This window comes from Tiliqua scincoides, chromosome 7, assembly GCF_035046505.1.
Source record: "Tiliqua scincoides isolate rTilSci1 chromosome 7, rTilSci1.hap2, whole genome shotgun sequence".
Classification (NCBI taxonomy): Eukaryota; Metazoa; Chordata; class Lepidosauria; order Squamata; family Scincidae; genus Tiliqua; species Tiliqua scincoides.
The window spans coordinates 34,430,763-34,451,687 of NC_089827.1; the positions used below are offsets into that span (position 1 = coordinate 34,430,763).

The 20,925-nt window shown below is 43.3% G+C and overlaps 1 protein-coding gene across 5 annotated transcripts in view; it reads right to left on the reverse strand.

Annotated features, from left to right (window-relative positions):
- The window catches only part of USP6NL (USP6 N-terminal like), a 182,269-nt gene that overhangs the window by 96,422 nt on the left and 64,922 nt on the right, over positions 1 to 20,925 (reverse strand). For all 5 annotated transcript variants that reach the window (XM_066634374.1, XM_066634371.1, XM_066634373.1 and 2 more), the window contains 2 exons: positions 12,976 to 13,049; positions 11,246 to 11,328 (listed from right to left, as the gene is read on the reverse strand). In XM_066634374.1, the coding sequence (XP_066490471.1) occupies positions 11,246 to 11,328; positions 12,976 to 13,049 (157 nt within the window). The remainder of the gene's footprint in view (positions 1 to 11,245; positions 11,329 to 12,975; positions 13,050 to 20,925) is intronic.

Genomic DNA, 20,925 nt, shown 5'->3' on the forward strand with positions numbered 1-20,925 from the left:
TGCTGATCACAGTTCGTGGCCTACTTGCTTAGGCCAGTTCAGCACTGGGAGGATAAACGAAAATGGCCAATGCCTGCTAGAGCTTTGCTGTCATCACGGTCTCTGCATCAACAACACCTTCAACACGAAGCCCCAACATAGAGTCTCTTGGAGACACCCAAGATCAAAGCACTGGCACCAGCTCGACCTGATTCTCACCAGACGCTCCAGCCTTCCCAGCATCAAGATCACATGCAGTTATCAGGGTGCTGCCTGCGACACTGACCACTCCCTGGTGTGAAGCAGAGTGAAACTGCTAACTAAGCAACTGTATCACACGAAAAAGGAAGGAAGACCTCGCATTGACACCAGCAAGACCCGAGACCAGGGAAAAGTGGAGGAATTTGCACAAGCACTTGAGGAATCTCTTCCACGCCCGGCCGATGCAGCTGCACCCAACAGATGGGACCATTTCAAAAATACTGTTTACACCACCACCTTGTCCATACTTGGCAAGAAGACCAACAAGACGGCAGACTGGTTTGAATCCCACTCTGAGGAGTTGACACCAGTCATTGAGGAAAAGAGGAGAGCTCTAGCAGCATACAAAGCCTGTCCCAGAGAGCGCAACCTGCAGGTCCTCCGAGCTGCTCGCAGCAAAGTCCAGCTGACTGCCGGGAGATGTGCTAATGACTACTGGCTTCAACTCTGTTCCCAGATACAGATAGCAGCTGACATGGGCAACATCAAGGGGATGTATGATGGTATCAATCTGGCCCTAGGTCCAACACAGAAGAAAACTGTCCCTCTGAAGTCTGCCACAGGTGAAGTCATCCAGGACTGGGCACAGCAGATGGGACGCTGGGTGCAGCACTACTCTGAGCTATATGCCAGAGAAAATGCAGTAACTGAGGAAGCACTGAACAACATTGAGTGCCTGCCTGTGTTGGAGAAGCTTGACAGTGAACCAACACTAGCAGAACTTCATGTGGCCCTGGACTCCCTTACATCTGGCAAGGCACCTGGGAAAGACAGCATCCCTGCTGAAGTCCTAAAGTGCTGCAAAGAGATCATCGCCACTGAGCTGCATGAAATCCTCTGCCTCTGATGGAGAGAAGGTGGAGTACCACAGGACATGAAGGATGCAAACATCGTCACGCTATACAAGAACAGGGGTGACTGCAATAACTACCGCGGCACCTCTCTCCTTAGCATTGTAGGAAAGCTGTTTGCTCGAGCTGCACTAAAGAGGCTCCAGGTACTTGCAGAGAGCGTCTATCCAGAATCGCAGTGCGGATTCCGAGCCAACAGGTCCACCACCGATATGGTATTCTCCCTTGGACAGCTGCAAGAGAAATGCAGAGAACAACGACAGCCACTCTTTATAGCCTTCATAGATCTCACAAAGGCTTTCGACCTGGTCAGCAGGGACGGCCTCTTCAAGATCCTCCCCAAGATCAGATGTCCACCCAGGCTCCTCAGCATCATCAGATCTTTCCACAAGGACATGAAGGGCACTGTTGTCTTCGATGGCTCCACATCAGACCCTTTTGACATCCGAAGCGGAGTGAAGCAGGGCTGTGTTCTTGCACCAACCTTGTTTGGGATTTTCTTCGCTGTCCTGCTGAAGCAGGCCTTTGGAACTGCAACAGAAGGCATCTATCTCCGGACCAGATCAGACGGAAAGCTCTTCAACCTCTCCAGACTGAGAGCAAAATCCAAAGTCCAGCTGAAATGTCTGCGTGACTTCCTCTTTGCCGACGATGCAGCTGTCACTGCCCACTCTGCCAAAGATCTCCAGCAGCTCATGAGCTGTTTTAGCCAGGTCTGCCAAGACTTTGGACTGACAAACAGCCTGAAGAAAACACAGGTCATGGTTCAGGATGTGGACTCACCTCCCTGCATTACAATCTCTGCGCATGAGCTGGAGGTTGTCCATGACTTTGTGTACCTTGGCTCAACGATTTCTGACACTCTTTCTGTCGATACCGAGCTAAACAAACGCATCGGTAATGCAGCTACCACGTTTTCCAGACTCACAAAGAGAGTCTGGTCCAACAAGAAGCTGACGGAACATACCAAGACCCAGGTCTACAGAACTTGCGTCCTGAGTACACTTCTGTACTGCAGCGAGTCATGGACTCTTCACTCACAACAGGAGAAGAAACCGAATGCTTTCCACATGCGCTGCCTCCGACACATCCTCAGTATCACCTGGCAGGACAAAGTTCCAAACAACACAGTCCTGGAACGAGCTGGAATCCCTAGCGTGTATACACTGCTGAAACAGAGACGCCTGCGTTGGCTTGGTCATGTCGTGAGAATGGATGATGGCCGGATCCCAAAGGATCTCCTCTATGGAGAACTTGTGCAGGGAAAGCGCCCTACGGGTAGACCACAGCTGCGCTACAAGGATATCTGCAAGTGGGATCTGAAGGCCTTAGGAATAAACCTCAACAGATGGGAAACCCTGGCCTCTGAGCGTTCTGCTTGGAGGCAGGCTGTGCAGCATGGCTTTTCCCAGTTTAAAGAGACACTTTGCCAACAGACTGAGGCAAAGAACCAAAAAAGGAAGGCCCATAGCCAGACAGACCGGGGACACACTATACTTGCTCCCAGTGTGGAAGGGATTGTCACTCCCGGATTGGCCTTTTCAGACACACTAGACGCTGTGCCAGAACCACCATTCAGAGCGCAATACCACAGTCTTCCGAGACTGAAGGTTGCCAACAACAAGTCTTGCAATGTTAACTAGCCCACATGCTAACCAGACTGCCCTCAGACTCTGTAAACTTCCCTGCCTGCCACCTGGAAACAAACTTCTTTCATCACAGACAACTAGGTGAGTGGAAATTTACAAGCCTGAATGAATTACCTTAAATATCACCATTTCCCTTGTAGCTTAGCATAGGTGGAAACACATGCAGTGAATCCTGTATCTTCTGGAAACATGGCTTCTGTTTCTTATTCTTTTCTGTCCCACCCCCATGTCCCAAATGAATTTGTTTCTCCCCACCCCCACATTCATAATTTGTATAGGCATTGTTTGTTCTAGAGCAGGGGTGTCCAAAGTTTTTGGCAGGAGGGCCACATCATCTCTCTGACACTGTGTGGGGGGCCGGGGGGAAAGAAAGAATTAATTTACATTTAAAATTTGAATAAATTTACGTAAGTTTACATAAATGAATATATTAAAGATGAATTTATATGAATGAATGAAGGTCTTGCAATAGCTCAAGGCCTATAAAAGGCCTTGCACAAAGCAAGGTCGGCCTTTCCTTTGCTGCCGCTACTGCATCACAGACGTGAAACAGCAAGCAGTGGAGGAAGCCCTCATCCCACAGCTCACACAAGAGATCAAACAGTCGCCCTCACACTGAGAGCAGTTGCGTCAGGCCAGCGTGGGCTCCAACAAAACTCCAGAGGGCCAAAGGCTCATTGGAGACTGGGGGCTCCCTGAGGGCTGCATGAGAGGCCTTGAGGGCCGTAAGTGGCCCCAGGGCCGGGGTTTGGGAACCCCTGTTCTAGAGTTCTGGAAAGCAATAAATGGCATTCCTGGAAAAAGCACGGGGGGGGGGGCTATTCTGTGGAAAATGCTGCATATCCAGCCAAGAACAATGAGAAATAAGTAGCACGCACATGTGTGCCTGCTAAATTAATGACAACAGAAGATTTCTCTCTAGTACAGTGTTTCTCAAGGTTTGTCCTCCACCGTAGCATTTCACATGGTCCAGCACACACGTTAGTAGATGTCTGCAGATCTTAGTCCAGGGGTGACAAACTCATTTCATACAGAGGGCCAAAGCTAACATTCAGGGCTCTTGCTGAGGGCTGGAAGTGATGTCATTAAGCAGAAAGTGACATCATTAAGCAGCTAATGGCCAGAAATCAGACCTTGTTCTCATATAGAAACTCATTAACTGCAAATGACAGAAGAGAAAATACGCAAATCTTGATTATATTTCAAGATTTGGAAAAGCCCAATTTTCATGTTGGTTGCTGTTTCAGCTGTAATACCTCAGCAAGCTTGAGAGTCTGAGGGCCGGATAAAAAGCTTCCAGGGGCCGCATCCAGCCCCTGGGCCTTATGTTTGACACCCCTGACTTAGTCAATGATGGCAGTGATGTATAGATGCCAACAGGAAACATTTAGAGCACTTCATCTAATTCACTGTTTCTCAAGGTATGTCTTCCATGGTACCTCTTCACATGGTCCTTCTATTAAAGGAAGGAACTGGTAATGACACCATTGCCAGCTACTTCTGGGTTGGGAAGCCAGATATAGCTCGACAAAAACCAGTAAGAGGCTCAGGGTGGACAGGAGGGCTTTTTTGAGCATGGAAAAGCATGCTTTGGAACTCTGCCTGCTGAGTTGAGCCTCCTACTCCTCCTGAGTAGAAATGAACTGAACTCCACCTGAGTTGAGTCATTTGTTGCATCATGTTCCTGGTCTTGCTGCCAGGCGGCAGGTGTTCAGGGGTCCTGCAAGTACCACCAAGCAGCACCTCAAGTACCACTGGTGGTGATAGCTATTGCCTACATTACAGAGCTCAACAGCCATTGGTGATCCTCATGTAATTGCTGCAACTGCTATTCTTGCATCTTTAGATCTCCTTTGTCATTTTAAGAGTGAGTAGGCAGAGAAATCTATCCTTACCAGTCCTAGAGAACCCAGTCTTGTGAGTATGTCTGCCCTGTAATTGCTGGGGCTGCAAAAGATTACTGGGGCTCACTGTGGAAACAGTAAGGTCCAAAACCTTGTCTGAACCACGGAGTGTGACAGGACTAATACAGGAAGAACCAAAAGAATTCTGTCCTACATTCTGTCCCAAACTATTAGGAGGAAGAAGAACAGGTTGGTGCAAGCCAATATCATTTATGATATAGTGCAGAAACTGCAACTACACCTAGAGTAGCAACTACACATGTAAGTCATGCAACAGCATGGATCCAGCAAGCAACCAATATTCAGACTGAACTAGTGACAATGCAGTTTAACAAGACTACTTTGTAATTTGGAGCCATCTAGGGAGCCTCATGGAACACAGAGTTCATTGCTTTGGTAACTTTAGTTGGAAGACATAACATTTTTAAGGATATACTGTACATTTATTGGTTCCTTCTACTGGGTAGAAGCATAAGTTGGGCCAGGAACAGTGCCCCACCAACACAATATTCCATGGAACTGGGGACATGGTCCGAGTCTACTGGGGAACAACTATAGTTATGGACAGTTGCTCATCTGATAGTATTAGTATTTATATATCGCTTTTCAACAGAGAGTTCACAAAGCGGTTTACAGAGAAAATCAAATAACTAATGGCTCCCTATCCGAAAAAGGCTCACAATCTAAAAAGATGCAAAAAACACCAGCAGACAGCCATTAGAAATGACACTGCTGGGGTGAGGAGGGCCAGGCATCAGAAAATAAAAGCAGTATGAGAAATGGAAAACTTATCCATCACAAATCCATTGCACTCTTCTAAGTTACAGACCTTCCTGTCCTCATCCACTGTAAGAATTATGTCACACATAACTCACTGTCGTTTGAGCACACAGGGTTTTAGAAAGATAACTTTAGCCTTATCTATTGCATGTACGAGGGTCGCCCAGAAAGTAATGCACCACATTTTTTTTTCTCAGCCTACAGTAATGGTACGAATGCAAAACTTTAGATATACATTATTTGAATTTTCAGGAGTGCGCACACAAATTTTTGGTTTCTTCAGACAGATAGCGTAGCTGCAGCAGTGTTTCAAAATGGCGTCTGTAAGTGATGTACGTTACAAGCAGCGTGTCGTCATTGAATTTCTCACTGCGGAGAAAGAAACTGTTGGGAACATTCACAAACGTTTGTGTACAGTTTATGGAGAATCTGCAGTCAACAGAAGTACGGTTAGTCGCTGGGCACAGAGGGTGAGGCCATTAGAAGGCGGTTCGGCAGAGCTCCAAGATTTGCAGTGTTCGGGGCGGCCATCCACGGCTGTCACACCTGACAAGACGCAGCTTGCTGATGTGCTCCTTCGCGAGGACCGACATATAATGACTAGGCAGTTGGCGCTGAAGCTGTCAATCAGCAAAGGAAGTGTGGATGCAATCATCCGTGCTCTTGATTACTCAAAAGTGTGTGCACGATGGGTTCCGCGCTGTCTTACGGTGGACCACAAATCTCTCACAAAAACATTTCTTCTGAGTTGCTGAAACGTTTTGAATATAAGGGGGAAGTGTTCTTGTCCAGGATTGTGACAGGTGATGAAACCTGGGTTCGCCATTTTGAGCCTGAAACAAAACGACAGTCGATGGAATGGCGTCATCCTCAATCTCCACAGAAGAAAAAATTCAAAGCAACTGCTTCCGCCGGTAAGGTCATGATCACTGTGTTTTGGGACTGTGAGGGCGTCATACTCATTGATGTGATGCCAAGAGGCAGCACCATTAATTCTGAAGCTTATGTGAAGACATTAACCAAACTCAAGAAGCGCTTCCAGCGACTTCGGCACCATAACAACCCAGGTGAATGTTTGATTCAACATGATAACGCTCGGCCTCACACAAGTTTGAGGACTTCGGAAAACATCACTAAACAGGGTTGGACTGTGTTACCCCATCCACCCTACAGCCCTGACCTAGCTCCCTCAGACTTCCGCTTGTTTGGGCCATTAAAGGATGCCATTCGCGGAAGACATTTTGAGGATGACGTAGAGGTGATTCGCACAGTGCAGAAATGGCTTCGTGACCAGAACAAGGAGTGGTACCGACAGGGCATACATGCCCTTGTGTCTCGCTAGAGGAAGGCCATAGAACTGGATGGAGATTAAGTGGAAAAATAGGGAGTGTAGAAGAAACATCATTCTTTCTTGTGTGTAAGTTTCATTGTGTTCAATAAATAATTGTTGAAGAAAAAAAATGTGGTGCATTACTTTCTGGGCGACTCTCATAAAAAGAAAATCTAAGGTGATAGTTTCAAAAGAAGCAGAGAACTGTTCCCAAGAGCATAATACTTAGCATTTGTATAGCACTTTTTGAACTTCTTGTGAAGTATCTTGATGTGGCTCTCACAACACCACTGTAAGATACTCCAGTATTCTTATCATATTGCAACTGGGGAGCTGAGGAGATAGCTTTCCTAAGACCACCTACTGAGTTCATGGTTTAGGCAAGACTGGAACTAGGGAAGTTCGAATTTGCAGCTCAGTGTATTAGCTGCTATGCTACTCCCATTAACTGTTCTGGAAATTTAACTAATTTGAGCAAAAACTAATCTGAGCAATGGAAAATGCTGATGTAAAGATCATTAAACAGAATATTACATGAAGCAGAAGGCAGCTGGCTGCCCTGTGTCTAATTTAGTGTTTCCTGACTTATGGTGCTTAACTTTGCAACTCTAACACAGTATTAGCATAATGGATTTCTGCTTTTTAATAGCCAAGATATCTGACCCACTTAAGAGACCTGGCTCTAACACTGTATTATGGGTCAATTTTGAAATTAAGACACACCTAGTTTGGATAGGTCCTTTGCCTTGCCGAGACCATCAGCACATCCAAAATCAGCACTATTCTAAAATTAAATTTTAATAATTTATAATATCCCAAAGGCCAGTTAGATACAACTAAACATCTCAAATACTAAAACTTTTTTAAATAAAAGAGCAAAGAACTACAATTTTCTTTCCGATGGGAGATTCTCAGTAGTTTTATAGTCAACTTTATTATAGGACAAGGAAGTGGTATCTCTTCTTCAGTCCATTATTTCCCATAGTATAAATGGGTCACACTAAAATGCTATGAGAAATGCATTAAATCAGTGGTCCCCAAACGGTGGGTCAGGACCTACTGGTGGATCATATCCTGATTTTTGGTAGATCACCCAAGGCTGCTGAAAAGATCAGATAACTAATTCAGGTAACTACCTGCTAAGATAACTACCTGCTAAGTGCTCAGCTCATTACCCTGCAAAGAGTTCTAGATCTTTTTTAAAAATCTGGTAAACCTAGGTGGGTCCAGATAAGAGTCTTGTTTTAAAAAGTGGGTCCCGGTGCTAAAAGGTTTGGGGACCACTGCATTAAACAGTTAAAGGCCCTTGTAAGTCAAAAGAACCTATCCAAACAAGGAAGCTTACCATTAGGTCTTTGCAAGATTAATTGTTCTGGCTTTATCTCTTCCTTATCAGCCTCAGCTGGGGTTCAGTAATTTTGCCAAGAGTCTTCATTGGATCTGATCAGATCACAGCCACTCCTGCAGCAAAATTACCTGTTCTCAGAGGAGTCTGCCTGTTGAATCTCTGCAAGAGTCCCTGCTCAGGACTTCGTTTATTCCTTCTGTTAAAGAGGCACATGCAGATCTGTGACTTATACAGAAACAAAATGTGGTTTCTCCGAGAAAAGGCATTACATACTTTAAAAGTTCGTACAGTCACCACATGCAGCAATTAACAAGTTTCAAACACACAGAAAATGCTACTGTGTAGAACCCGCCTAATATCTCAAGTGACCTACTAATGAAGACCTAGCTTCCTTGCAGCAATGCACCCAACTCTTCAAGTTGTGCTGTCTCTGACCTTTCAAGCAGCACACTGCTTTGCCTTCTCTCAAAAAAAAAATTACTAAAGAGACAAAATGTTGTACCAATGGACATCCAAGGGGACCTCCAGGAAGGACATATGCTTGATAAGAGAAGCTGCATCACTAATTTATTATAAATACATTCTATGCTGCTTTTTGCCCTTAGGCATCCCAAACTAGATTAAAACAAGTTAAAACAGTATAAAGCATCAAAAAAGATAAACACAACACACACAAACACAGCAAAACAAAAAGTAGCATCAAGAAAACCAAAATCCAGAACCAAAACTCCTCTCTGCAACTGCCAACACCCCTCTTCAAAAAGCCAAAGCATCAAATACCCACAGAGGGGTGCTGCAAGACAAGACTATAAGCAACCACAATGAATATAAAGCTCCAGGGATTGCAGTTGGAGCAGGCCTATCCTGAGAGACACAAACAAAAGGTTCCTGCTGTTAGTGACAGGCTTGAAAAACTAAAGCACTAGGCAGCAATTCTTCACCTTCAACTTAGTTACCAAGGAGATGAAGATTAATGTATAAAGCAAGTAGTACTATGCAATTACTGAAAACATACCTCAGCTGCTTCTTAAAAAAACAAACAGTTTAGCCTTGGGCTTTAACCCTGAATGCTTCCTGGTATTTTAACGAACAAGATGTACATGCTGGTTGAGCGTAGGTGGCTTTGGACATTCAACCGAAGTGACGTGGGAGGAAGAGAGAAGGACCGGAATCGCTGTTTTCTGATCTTACACCTATATCTGCCATGGTGCCACGCATCAAGAGATGTTTATCCCCGCTCCCATGCAGAGATGCACATCTTTCTGATTCACATGATTTCCTACAGATTGGATAGAGCTCTTCCTCCCTTGCTGCTTTATTTAAAGCAGGTGCTTATTTAAAAAAAACAAGAACACTTAGTTGCTTTCTTTTAACAGTTGGATATGCATGAAGCTAACTTTTGTAAAACACCAGCTAGGTTGAAGCAACCACTGAAGCACTGACAACATTCAGCACCTTTGCTCTGGCTATAGTCTTTGTTGAAAAATGAACAACTTAACGACAGCTTCACATGACTACTTCTGGGACTTCTGTCTCAGTCTGTACAGCTCATTTTCTGCATAGCCTGAAACATGAACAAGGCTCATACACATTAAGCATCACAGTATAGACATCCTTCTCTATGGAACTTCAATGCAAAATTATCTGTTTGGCCTTTGGGAAATTACTAACAAAAACGTTCTTCATTGTCAACTCCACAATTAAAACTAGAACAAAGCAGTAATTTAGCTGATTATGGCAGTTATACAAGCAAATACAGTGGAAAGAGGCCATGTAGCTCAGTGGTAGAGCAACACTTAATTTCTGACCTGGAATTCAATTAATACATTTGTATCTGTACTTATGTTAACTGATATCCTTAAATTGATGCATGTTTAACACATGTGTTGTATTCTGTAGGCACAGTATTCCTAATTGCTTAAGAAAAATAAATGATTAGAAAATGGATATAATGCCATGGGTTCACATTTTACCTTCTCATTCCCCCACAAATTTTGTTTTCAGACCCATGTTTTGCTTAACTTTGATGTATCATCTCATTTGAATTCACCATAGCTGATGATAAACAGTACTATCCCTGTAAACAGAGCTCAGAACCTGGCTTTGAAGGGGGTTTGCAACCTCTAGGGGAATCTGTTTATCATCAAGAAGGGTTAGCACCAATGCAGACATAATTTTATGCAAACCACAGTGTTGTTTTAAAGCAAAAGACAAAAGTATGGGAGAAAAGGAGCATGCAAACCTGTTCGCATGCTCCCAATTCTCTAACTAGCTTTAAAACTTCACATCTGTCCCAGGTCTGTGATTTAGAGCCCACTCCTATACAACTTTCCAACAATGATGCAGCCATGCCAACAGGGCCTGCGCTACATCCTGCAGTGGGGGAGACAGTTGTGGAGGCCCCCTCAAGGTAAGGGAACATTTGCTTCCTTACCTCGTGGCTGCACTGCGGCTGCAACAGCGCTAAAAAGTTGAATAGGATTCAGCCCTTAGGAAAGGGAAGGAATGCTTTCCACTTTTGACTGCTATGCCCAATGGACAGAACAAATAAATATACTACTGCAGTACTGGGGAACCACGGAAACCAGCCAGGGGAGCCGCAGAATCCCATGAAAAACATGTCACCCTATACAATGTACAGTATTGTGGCCCTAATGGGGAGCTGTCACCAATGGCCCTAGGTCAAGGGAGCTACCAGTTGAAAAAATTTGGGATTCAGTGTACTAATGTATGACTGCACTATATTAATAAAATAAATTTTTCCATTAGAAGAAAAAGAGGAGGTATGCCCAAGGCATGGGCTTCACAGTTTACATTTTAGGAATATACTTTTAAATTTTTCTCTAACCTGAACTGGGTTAAGATGCACCAGACAACTGATTGTTATTTTACACACAGGCAAAGCAGAGTCCAATAGTTTTCTATTAGTAACCACAGATCAATTTCAAATAATAGAGTAAGAGGAGTGGAGAATATAAATAGCTGAAAAGCACATTTTGTTCACCAATTGGAATTCTAGTCTCAAAGCAATTCTACTAAAATAAACAACCAATACTTTGCTCCAGCAGGCATACAAAAATGAAAGTCAACGATGTAAGCAACAAATGTTTAATCTTACTCCCTCACCCAGTTATGTAACTTACTGTAGGAAACCAAATCTATCAGTAACTTTGTACAGAAGGTAGTCTGCATCTTCCCAGGGTTCAATCTGTGCACCTTCTCGTCCCTACAAAAATCAAGAACACTTTCATTATTTATGGTACAACAAGTATTAAAATATAATGAACAGATCTGGACATTACAAACTGGAAATAAATTCCTTATTTGTACTGCACAATATGGTTGTTATCCAAAGAAATACAATGAGAAAGTTCCAGGTATGCAGTCAACTTTTTGCTTCCTTCCCCCAAGTTCACCCTGCAATGGCAGCCCATACATACTAGGGCAGGAGGTCTGGTCTAGAGGGTTGAGCCTCCATTTGCCTGAAGATAACATCCGAAGGTCGCCAGTTCGAGGCCACCGGCACTGTGCGACCTTGAAGCAGCTGACAAGCTGAGCCGAGCTATTCCATCTGCTCTGAGCGTGGGAGGATGGGGGCCAGAATGTTCGACCAGATCAAGAAAGAAACATCTGAATGTTGTGGTTTCTTGAAAGATAGAAACCTTCTTTCAAATTGTAAAAAAAAAAATCCCTACGGGGATTTAAAAATTGCCTGCCTATGTAAACCGCCTTGAATAAAGTCTAAGGAGAAATCTGAGGACCAAGAAAGGCGGTATAGAAATACCTGTATTATTATTATTATTATTATTCCCAAACCACTCCTGTGTGCATTTACACCATAATTTTTCTACCATCTAGGCATCATTAACTGCTACCACAATTGCTTCTCTTATTCCTAGGCCTCTTGGTAATTAGTTCTCTCAGGTTCAGCTAAAAACAAATACTGGAAATCGTACTAAGCAAATTAATAGAATTCTAACATGTCACATAACCAGGCCATTATATACTAGATGAAGACAGCAAATGACTACAACCACAAAAACACTCTGAGATTTTTTAAGAGGTGCCTGAACACCACTGAAGGCAGAATACTGTACTAGACAGATCTCTACTGTGATCTATCAAGAGAATCTTGTATTCTTATCAAAAGCTACTTATGCCTCCTTCTAACTTCTCTGGTAGCAGAGAAAGCACTTGGCAGTAATTTAGATCTTATTTCCTGTCTGGTAATAGAATGAGGCTAGCATCTCTCTCACTCCCTTTCTTCTGGTCAAGCAAACATGAACACAGGTGCAACAACCAGCTGGGAAAATACATTGCAGCAGCTTTTACAGTGTAGCTCTACTAAGTCTGGCAAAAATTGTCTGGGAATGGCTTAAGGGAGGAGGATAAGGCACATACAGTTGCCAACCCTCTACTTTAGTGTTTCTCAAACTGTGGGTCAGGACCCACTAGGTGGGTTGTCAGCCAATTTCAGGTGGGTCCCCATTCATTTCAATATTTTATTTTTAATTTATTAGACTTGATGCTACCATGGCATGTGACTGCATTTGGGGAAATGTTACAGACTTGTACTTTTAACAAGCTAGTATGTATATTCTTTTAACAATGACAGTCAATGGAACTTACTCCTGGGTAAGTATGGGTAGCATTGCAGCCTAGGATTGTTAAAAATTGTTCTGCTTGATGATGTCACTTCTAGTCATGACATCACTTCCAGTGGGTCCTGACAGATTTTCATTCTAAAAAGTGGGTCCCGGTGCTAAATATCCGAGAACCACTGCTTTACTTACTTGAGACAACTGCTAACTAACCCACTCCAGGAGATCAGAATAGCAAATTGCAGGGCTGTTTGAACACTACAGAAACTTACTCTGTCATACTTGGAAACAATGTCAGCTCGTTCTTGGGAGAGTTTGATAGCAGCATCCTGCTCAGGATCTGTACCTGGAAAAGAACACATATGGCTATTAGGTTATGGCAATTCCAGTTCTTAGATCAATTATAAAGTAATTAATAAGCTGATGCCTTTCAAGAAAGAAAAAAAACACTATACAATACACTGATACTACAATTTTCTAAAAAATTGAGAAGTCTCAAACACTGTGGGTGTAAGTTACCTGTGGGTTTAAATTACCATAGATACTCGCCTAAGACAAGAAATTTCTGCCAATAAATCAAGTATATATCATCTCTTCCACTTATCTGCAGGTCACTCGGGTTAGGGCTGCTCAGGCAGCCAGGAGAAGCCCAGAGGAGAGCAAGAGGACAAAGCAGAGATAATTAAAGGCTATTAATCTCCAGGGCATTAGTACCTACAAGCTGCAGCCAAATAAAACCCTTTCACTCCTCCCTCCTGAGAGGAAGGGCTCAACACTTCCATTTAAATCAAGCAAGCATCGTTCTCTTTGGCAGGATCATGTCCGACCCTTCTGCACCCTTGTTCCATTTTGCAGATGTTTGGCAGAGGTCTCGTTTTTAAACACCAGATATAATCCTCATTTCCATCTAAACAAAGTTCCGGGTTATGATTCAGTGCACCTTCACTTAAGAATAACATCCAAGGAAAGCAATGGGTCTACTTCTGAGTAAATCAGGTTGCAACTATGTGCAGCTGTACTTCCTCACCCTCAGTCCTTGTTGTTTATCTCTCTGCTGCAAACTGAATTGCACTCTTCCAGTTATCTGTTATATGTTGTATGTTATATGTTGAGCATCTGGCTTAATACACCAGGCACCTTAAAGAAGAATTTGATTAATGGTTCTACAGGTAAGTTGTTTACAGAGCACCTACTCTGATACTGTTTACAAAAAGGTTCTGAAGAACAGAACTAAAAAAGTTAATGAAAAAAAATGTATCTTATGATCTTCTCCTAAATTCTTAATAAATTAGAGACTGTACAGTTTTTAGGTAACAATTAGTAATAAGTTATTTTTCAAGATCTGGTCTTGGTTAAAAATCAGACAAAGTTATAGTCAGACAGTCCCCTATGTTTTAAGCCCGCCCCGCCCCCAACTTATGCGACATAGCAAATTCCTATTTTGGCTCAAAACCTGCCCTTGACTTAGCTGTGAGATCAACTTATACTCGAGTATCTACAGTAACTTAATTTCACAGCATTACAACATTTCACAATATTTTTCATAACTTTTTGAGCACTGACAAAATCATAAACAGCAACAGGCTTCCACAGACTGATCTTGATATCCTTATGTTAACACTTCCACGCTTGGGCTATATAAAGACTGATTGTTTTTGCAATTATATGGTTTTTCAGAAGATTATTCGACTAGCGTTAACACGCAGTTACTAAAGATATATATATATATATTTTTCCTTTCCTACCTATTTCTGCCTAAACTGTGGGTTCTCTCACTTTTAACAAACATCTTTTCTTTTTCTAACCTTCTCTCTCAAATTGGTGGGGCAAGCAAATTTACATTATTCTTAACCATCTCAACTGAAATCCATGCTGAGATGTTATTACTTCTGAAATTGCAAGACATACAAATTCAGATACACAACGTGCAAAGATTAGAAGACATGTGAACAGCTAAAGAAATTGTTGCTTTGCTTCTACCCTCAGGACACCTAATGAACACGGGAAAGGTGGTTAGAAAAACACATGGGTCATGTCAGGAAAACCAGTAGTGGTGCGTAAGAGCAAGCAGCAGAAATAACAGCTTGACACAATGGCAAAGCAGACATGGCAGATGAAATGAAGTCGAGGGAGGTGATTAGGCATCAGACACCACTGTAATATTGTGATTGCTAATAGAAATTAAGCCATGTCTGCTCAACATTGCATATACGCAACAGAGAACAGATGTGTACATCTGTGGGCTGAGCAGAAATGGGTTAATGAAAGAGAAATGAAGAAAAAAGGGCAGACAGGTTCAGTTTTTTCCAACTCCACAGGTAGACTACACCACAGGGCACGGCAACCAGAAGCCTATGGGGAAAATATGGCATTTAAGGTGCACTATCCATCCCTGCCCCCAGCCATCAAAGTAGAGGTAAAGGAATGATGCTGTGACAATGGGACTTGGTGGGTATGCGGGTGGAGTTCAACACTGGAGATCCAGCCTTATGTAACAGCACATGTTGCTGATGCTCACAGAAGTTCTGTGAAGTAGATTAGGCCAAGGCCCACTTGTGTAGCTGAGGGGGGAGTCTTAAGGGCCACAGGACCCAGGGTGGCACTTTGTGTGAGATGGCAATCCTGCCCCTGCCATGGCCCTGCCCCCCTTGCGGCCTGCTCAGAGTTGGAGCAATGCTGCCCACCTCAGACGAAACAGGAGGCATCACTCTGAGCAACCGTGCTGAGACTGGTCACAGCTGCCACAGCCAGTCTCCCCACAGGCGAATGCCTCTACCACTTCAAGAAGTAGGCAGCATCACTCCAACTCTGAGTGACTACACCAAGACTGGCTGCAAAGCGGGCAGCATCACTCCAACCATGCTGGAAGCCATCATATCACCACAATTACTTCCAGATTGGGGGTAGAGAGGGTGGCAGAATGGCCGGCATGTCCCAAAGTGCAGTGACTTATCCAAAGCAACCCAATGAGCTTTGCACCCAGAAGGGGATGTGAATCAAAGGTCTTCCCTGTCTGAATCTGGCACACTACACTAGTTATGACTATTTCAATTTGCTCCAAAACTCAGGAACACATCATAAGAAGATGGGACAATTCTCTATTATTCACAACATGTCATTCACCAAATAATCTTCACACAAACTGCCACACAAAAATATATTTAGCATACAGAAGATTTTTCCACTTGAAAGATATCAGATAGGTAAAGCTTTAATGGACATGACACTCGAATAAAGAATCACCAAGCTACGACTTGCCTACTTTGGAAACATCATTCAGAGGGAACGAACACTAGAGAAGGACATCATGGTTGGAAGAACAGAAGGAACAAGACCAAAAGGAAGACCAACAACCCGATGGCTCAGCGCGATCACAACAATGATCACGGACCTCTCTAGTCTTGCACATGATCAATCTTCCTACAGGTCGTTCATCCATCAAGTCACCATGGCTTGGGATCGAGCCACAGGCCTCTGAGAGAGAAAGCTTTAGCTTTTTTTTACAACATGAATCTTTTGTTTGATTTATTTCATATTTAGTGCTATAAGTGGTTCTCCCTGCTATAACTGTGATCAGAGAACAAACAACTTTACTAACATGCTGTAGCCTTGTAAATCTCTTGCTCCTTACTCATCATGCTGCTGCCCAAAGCGTTAATTCCAGAGTAATAATTATTTCTCTTTACCCAGAACTCTATTTATTTGCTGCAGCACAAGTTTAGAAGAATGTTTCCAGTCAACAAGTTGATCATGACAGCTGAGGAAATGCATGTTAAAAACCACTTTGGAAAATGATGGGGTGAGAGAATGGAGAGGAGACAAAAGCATGCCTAAGATCAGTCAGCAGTTTCACTCCCTGTTGCCCAGGCAGTGGAAAGCTCAGCGTACTTGTTCCAGGATAAGTTTTCTTCACTGAAGTTTTTCCACATTTGGACAAACAAAAACACTAGGAAGGGGGTCAAATTCTCGAAAAAAACACCAATGCTGTTCCCAAAGAAGGATCTCTGCTCTGGAACTAAATTCCAGAGTTTCTGAGGGTCATTCTAAGGCTTGTGGAGGCCCAGCACAATCTGGGAGAGGCTGCTGGGGCCTCGTAATAACAAACCACCAACACAAAGGTATGGAGTTTTCAGCTACTGTACAGTAAACCAACAACAGACGTCATATGCAGTCCATTGTTGGTTGGAACATTGGTACGCAAAGCGTACTTGTACTGCAGTGGTTTCCAAACTTTTTTGACTGGCAGCTCCCTTGACCTACTGGTCCATTGGCCATAACTCCCCATTAGAGCTACAATCCTATACGTTGTATAGGTCCGAAAGATTTTCATGAGGATTCCACAGCATCCCTAGCTGGTTTCTGCAGCTCTCTGGGGAGCCATGGCCAAGTTTGGGAATCACTGCTTTACAGTAATAAATGACAATGTCTCTTTAAGAGAAGGTATGAGAAGGAGAAGCATGCAAGCCCAGCAACAGCAGAATACAAATGTCTCTTTAAGACCTCAGGGTAGCAAGAAGATATACTGGAGGAGTTACAGCAGTACAGTTCAAGTGCAGGGAATTTGTACATCTAGTTCCTCAAAAACCTGAGAATTTAAATGTCTTCCCCATAGTTCCAGCAGGGGGGCAGTGGGAAATGGCTTTGCTATGCTGCTAGATTTGCCCTCGCTCTCGCTCACCACAACAAAATGAAAAAGAAAAGAAAAGCTGCCAGCCTACACAGAAGCATTCTTGACAGCACAGAATTTCTGGCACTGTTTCATTGGCCAAATGACCAGCATGCCAGCACTAACCCCAGACAGACACTGACATTTAATGTGTCAAAAAGCACTTGGCAAGATGATAGTTCATTAGCTTAAGGTTTCGTGGAGCACTGCTTTGTCATTAGTAGCTGCACAAGACCACAGTGTATAACCCAGAAAGTACAACGCTAGTTTTGAGAAGACTGAGACACATGCGAAGCCATCACCTATATTCCATTTCTGAAAACTCAGAGTTAGTCTTTTTATGCCCCATTTCCAAATCATCTTCATGTTCATTTTGAATTTGACAATTTCAAACAATGTTTCAGTAAAAGCAAGTCCTTGCAAATTGTATTTTGATTTTCATCACTTTCCTCTTTTGTCTTCAGCCAGCTGAGGCTTGGCACGCAAAGTCTTCTGCCACATACCACTTTCGTCTTCAGCCTGTGCAAAGTTTGACAGGCAAAGCCTCCCACCCCAGTTGTCGTGGTTGGTACAGAGATGTCATGAGCCTGGGCAGGTGGCTCTGCCATTCCCCATCCAGTGCGTGGCAAACTGGCCGGGAGGCTCTGTCTCCCAAGTCGAGCTCTGTGCAGGCCACTTCTGGGTGCTCAGCAATGTCAAACATCCAGCCCCTTTAAACAAAAAGGTTGCTGACATCAATCCATTTTTTACTTTCATCAGTGCTCTGCTCCCTAACCAGATGAAAGTGCAAGGTACGCCTGTATTATGATACACTGAACTAAAGAAGCTACCAATACCAAACAAGGAGAAAGAACCAAGTTTGTTTCTGGCGCAAGCGCAAGCACTTGACCATCTTAACTCTGAATCGGACTGTCCTGGCTTAAACAATGAAGATGTTATAGGAGACTGATACACCGGCTCCTTGAATTATAGACATTTGAGCTACAGATGGCTACACTGGCACTTTTGTGCAGGCGTAGTGCATCCTTTGTGGCACTTTTGTGCCGGCGTCAATAGAGCTAAAAGGGCAAGGGCTGGCTGGTTCAACCTACATACACATCAACTTCCAAACAACCCCCCAGAAAAGAAACCAATACATATGTTTGGAACTTAGTGTATAGTGTCCCCTGGCGCAACTGCAAAATTCTCACTATTGACAAATTCAGGGGTATAGTAAAAAATGTGGTTATAATCTTGAGAAAGCAGAGAGATGTGCAGGGCTCTCTCCTATTTTAAATCACTAGGGATTCAACATATGTAAAAAAAAAAATCAGAGTGAGCTTGCATCTCCATGATTGCCACTGAGGACCAAAACCTGAGGGCCTTGGCTCATGGACCCATGAGGCCCATTAACAATCCCAATCTGAAATCTAAACCTCAAGAAATCATGCACTGCATTTATGGTTGGTCATCCAATTCTTATTCTATTCAAAGCACAAACCTCCCCACACATTTATTGTACATAATATGGTAACTACGTATCTTACAATGCTTTATGATTTTCCTGAAAACAGAGATTTTTCTTTTGATCCCACATTCTGCAACAGCTCTCAAAACCTACATTCTAGTTTGCTCCTTCAAGCCTGCCGCCTCCCACCATCTTTTTCAGAGTTAATCTTCCCCCCCCCCACCCCCAAGTAAGGTCTTTGTTGCTATATTCTTTTTCACATTATAAGCTGTGCAGGACCAGTAATTCTTTTTCAAGGAATTTCAAGGTATGTAAAAGACTCAGAACTGGTCCAATTACAGAAATAATTCCCTTTTGCTGGAGAAAAGGAAGCAGAGGTTAAGACTCAACTTGCCACTTTTTGTAGCTACATATCCTCCCATGACACAAAACTAGATTTACTTCCTGTAAGCCAAGCGGAACATGGACCACATTAACATCGGCATATTCCTTCATGCTCAAGTTTCACTCTCAGAGCACTGACAATTGAAGGTATGAGGCCACTGGTTAACTGCACTGCACAGAATGCAGAACACCAACATGTGTGTTCAAAATAGTTGCTTAATATCTGACACACACTTACAGCCAGGGGAGTTGCTGTCCGTCACTGGAACAGTCAACTTTTGGAGGCAACTGTGTCACAAGTCTAAAGCATGACCTAGCATCAGCCAGCACATAGGGTCAAGTATCAGGGGTCCTCAGGCAGTGGCCAGAACTTTGGAAGTGACCCCACTGTGCAGCAACAGACACCACCAGCCACCCCCTGTTATTCCTTAATGCAGTGTTTCTCAAACTGAGTCAGGATAAGTATAATTTGTACTTATAAACTTCAAAGATGACAAACAGCAAGCAGCCCTCATTCCACAGCTCATGCAAGAGGCTGAACAGTCACCCTCATGCTGAGAACAGTTTCATCAGTCCAGCACGGGCTCCAGCAAGTCTCCGGAGGACCAGAGGCTCACTGCAGACTGGGAGTTCCCTGCGGGCCGAATTGGGAGTCCCCGAGGGTCGGGGTTTGGGAACCCCTACTTTAGATAATGGCTATGGCAGCTGCATACTTGCCTAGAGCACAGATCTGCCTCTGCAGTGGGAAGAGGGTGACCACCAGACAGCATTTTGCCAAAGGTCACAAAACACTGAACTGGCCTTGTTAGCATGCCCTACAGAACTTATCAACTGTAACAAAGATCAGATTCAGTGTGAGAAGTTTTCAGTTTGCATGCTCTGTGTCTTCCAGGCATAGGAGCTGCTGAAAAGCCTTGCCCAAGCAAGCATGCCTGCATAGGATCAGGCAGAGAGTCCCTAAGTGATCTTGCTCAGCATCTTTGGATGTGAAAGGAGAGCCAGGTACAAAACTATTAATTTCACAAGACCCCCTACCATTTTCTAAGAGTAAGCAGACAGGTCCATAGTGCAAAAGGTAGTGTGATACAGCAAATGCAGCAGAGCTCTTATACTGACTATCTGGAACACAACTGTTCTGGTCATGTCTATATATATACATGTTATTTGCGCTCTATATCTATATCTAGATAGACAGATAGATGAGAGAGAGAGAGACATATAGATATAGATATAAGCAGAGCTCTTACACTGATATACATCAGTATAAGAGCTCTGCTGCATTTGCTGTATCATACTACATGTTTACATGTTACTTTTTGAGTCCACCAGCAACTGCACATGAATGACAAACTGAGAAACTGATTTAAGTCACTTTTATTGATAATTTGAAAATCCACATTCAAAAGGAAGAACCTTGTTCAGATTCACAACAAAGCAAACCAAAAAAATCTCCATGCTTTAGAAATCCAAATCTGTATAAATATTTTAGAACATGCAGTCTCATCACTCACAAGTGATCCTCAAATGAAGGATAGATTTATAACAAGACCTGGCCACCTTTTCCCTGTGGCATGTAAAAAAGTAATAAAGTCTGACATGCTCCATAGCTTTTGATAACCTGCTATATTTAACATGGAAAACATCACACATTCATGGGTCTGGAATAATCCTCCTTACTTTGGGCAATCATCAATGTCAGCTTTCCTGCAAACCACTCTGACAGTT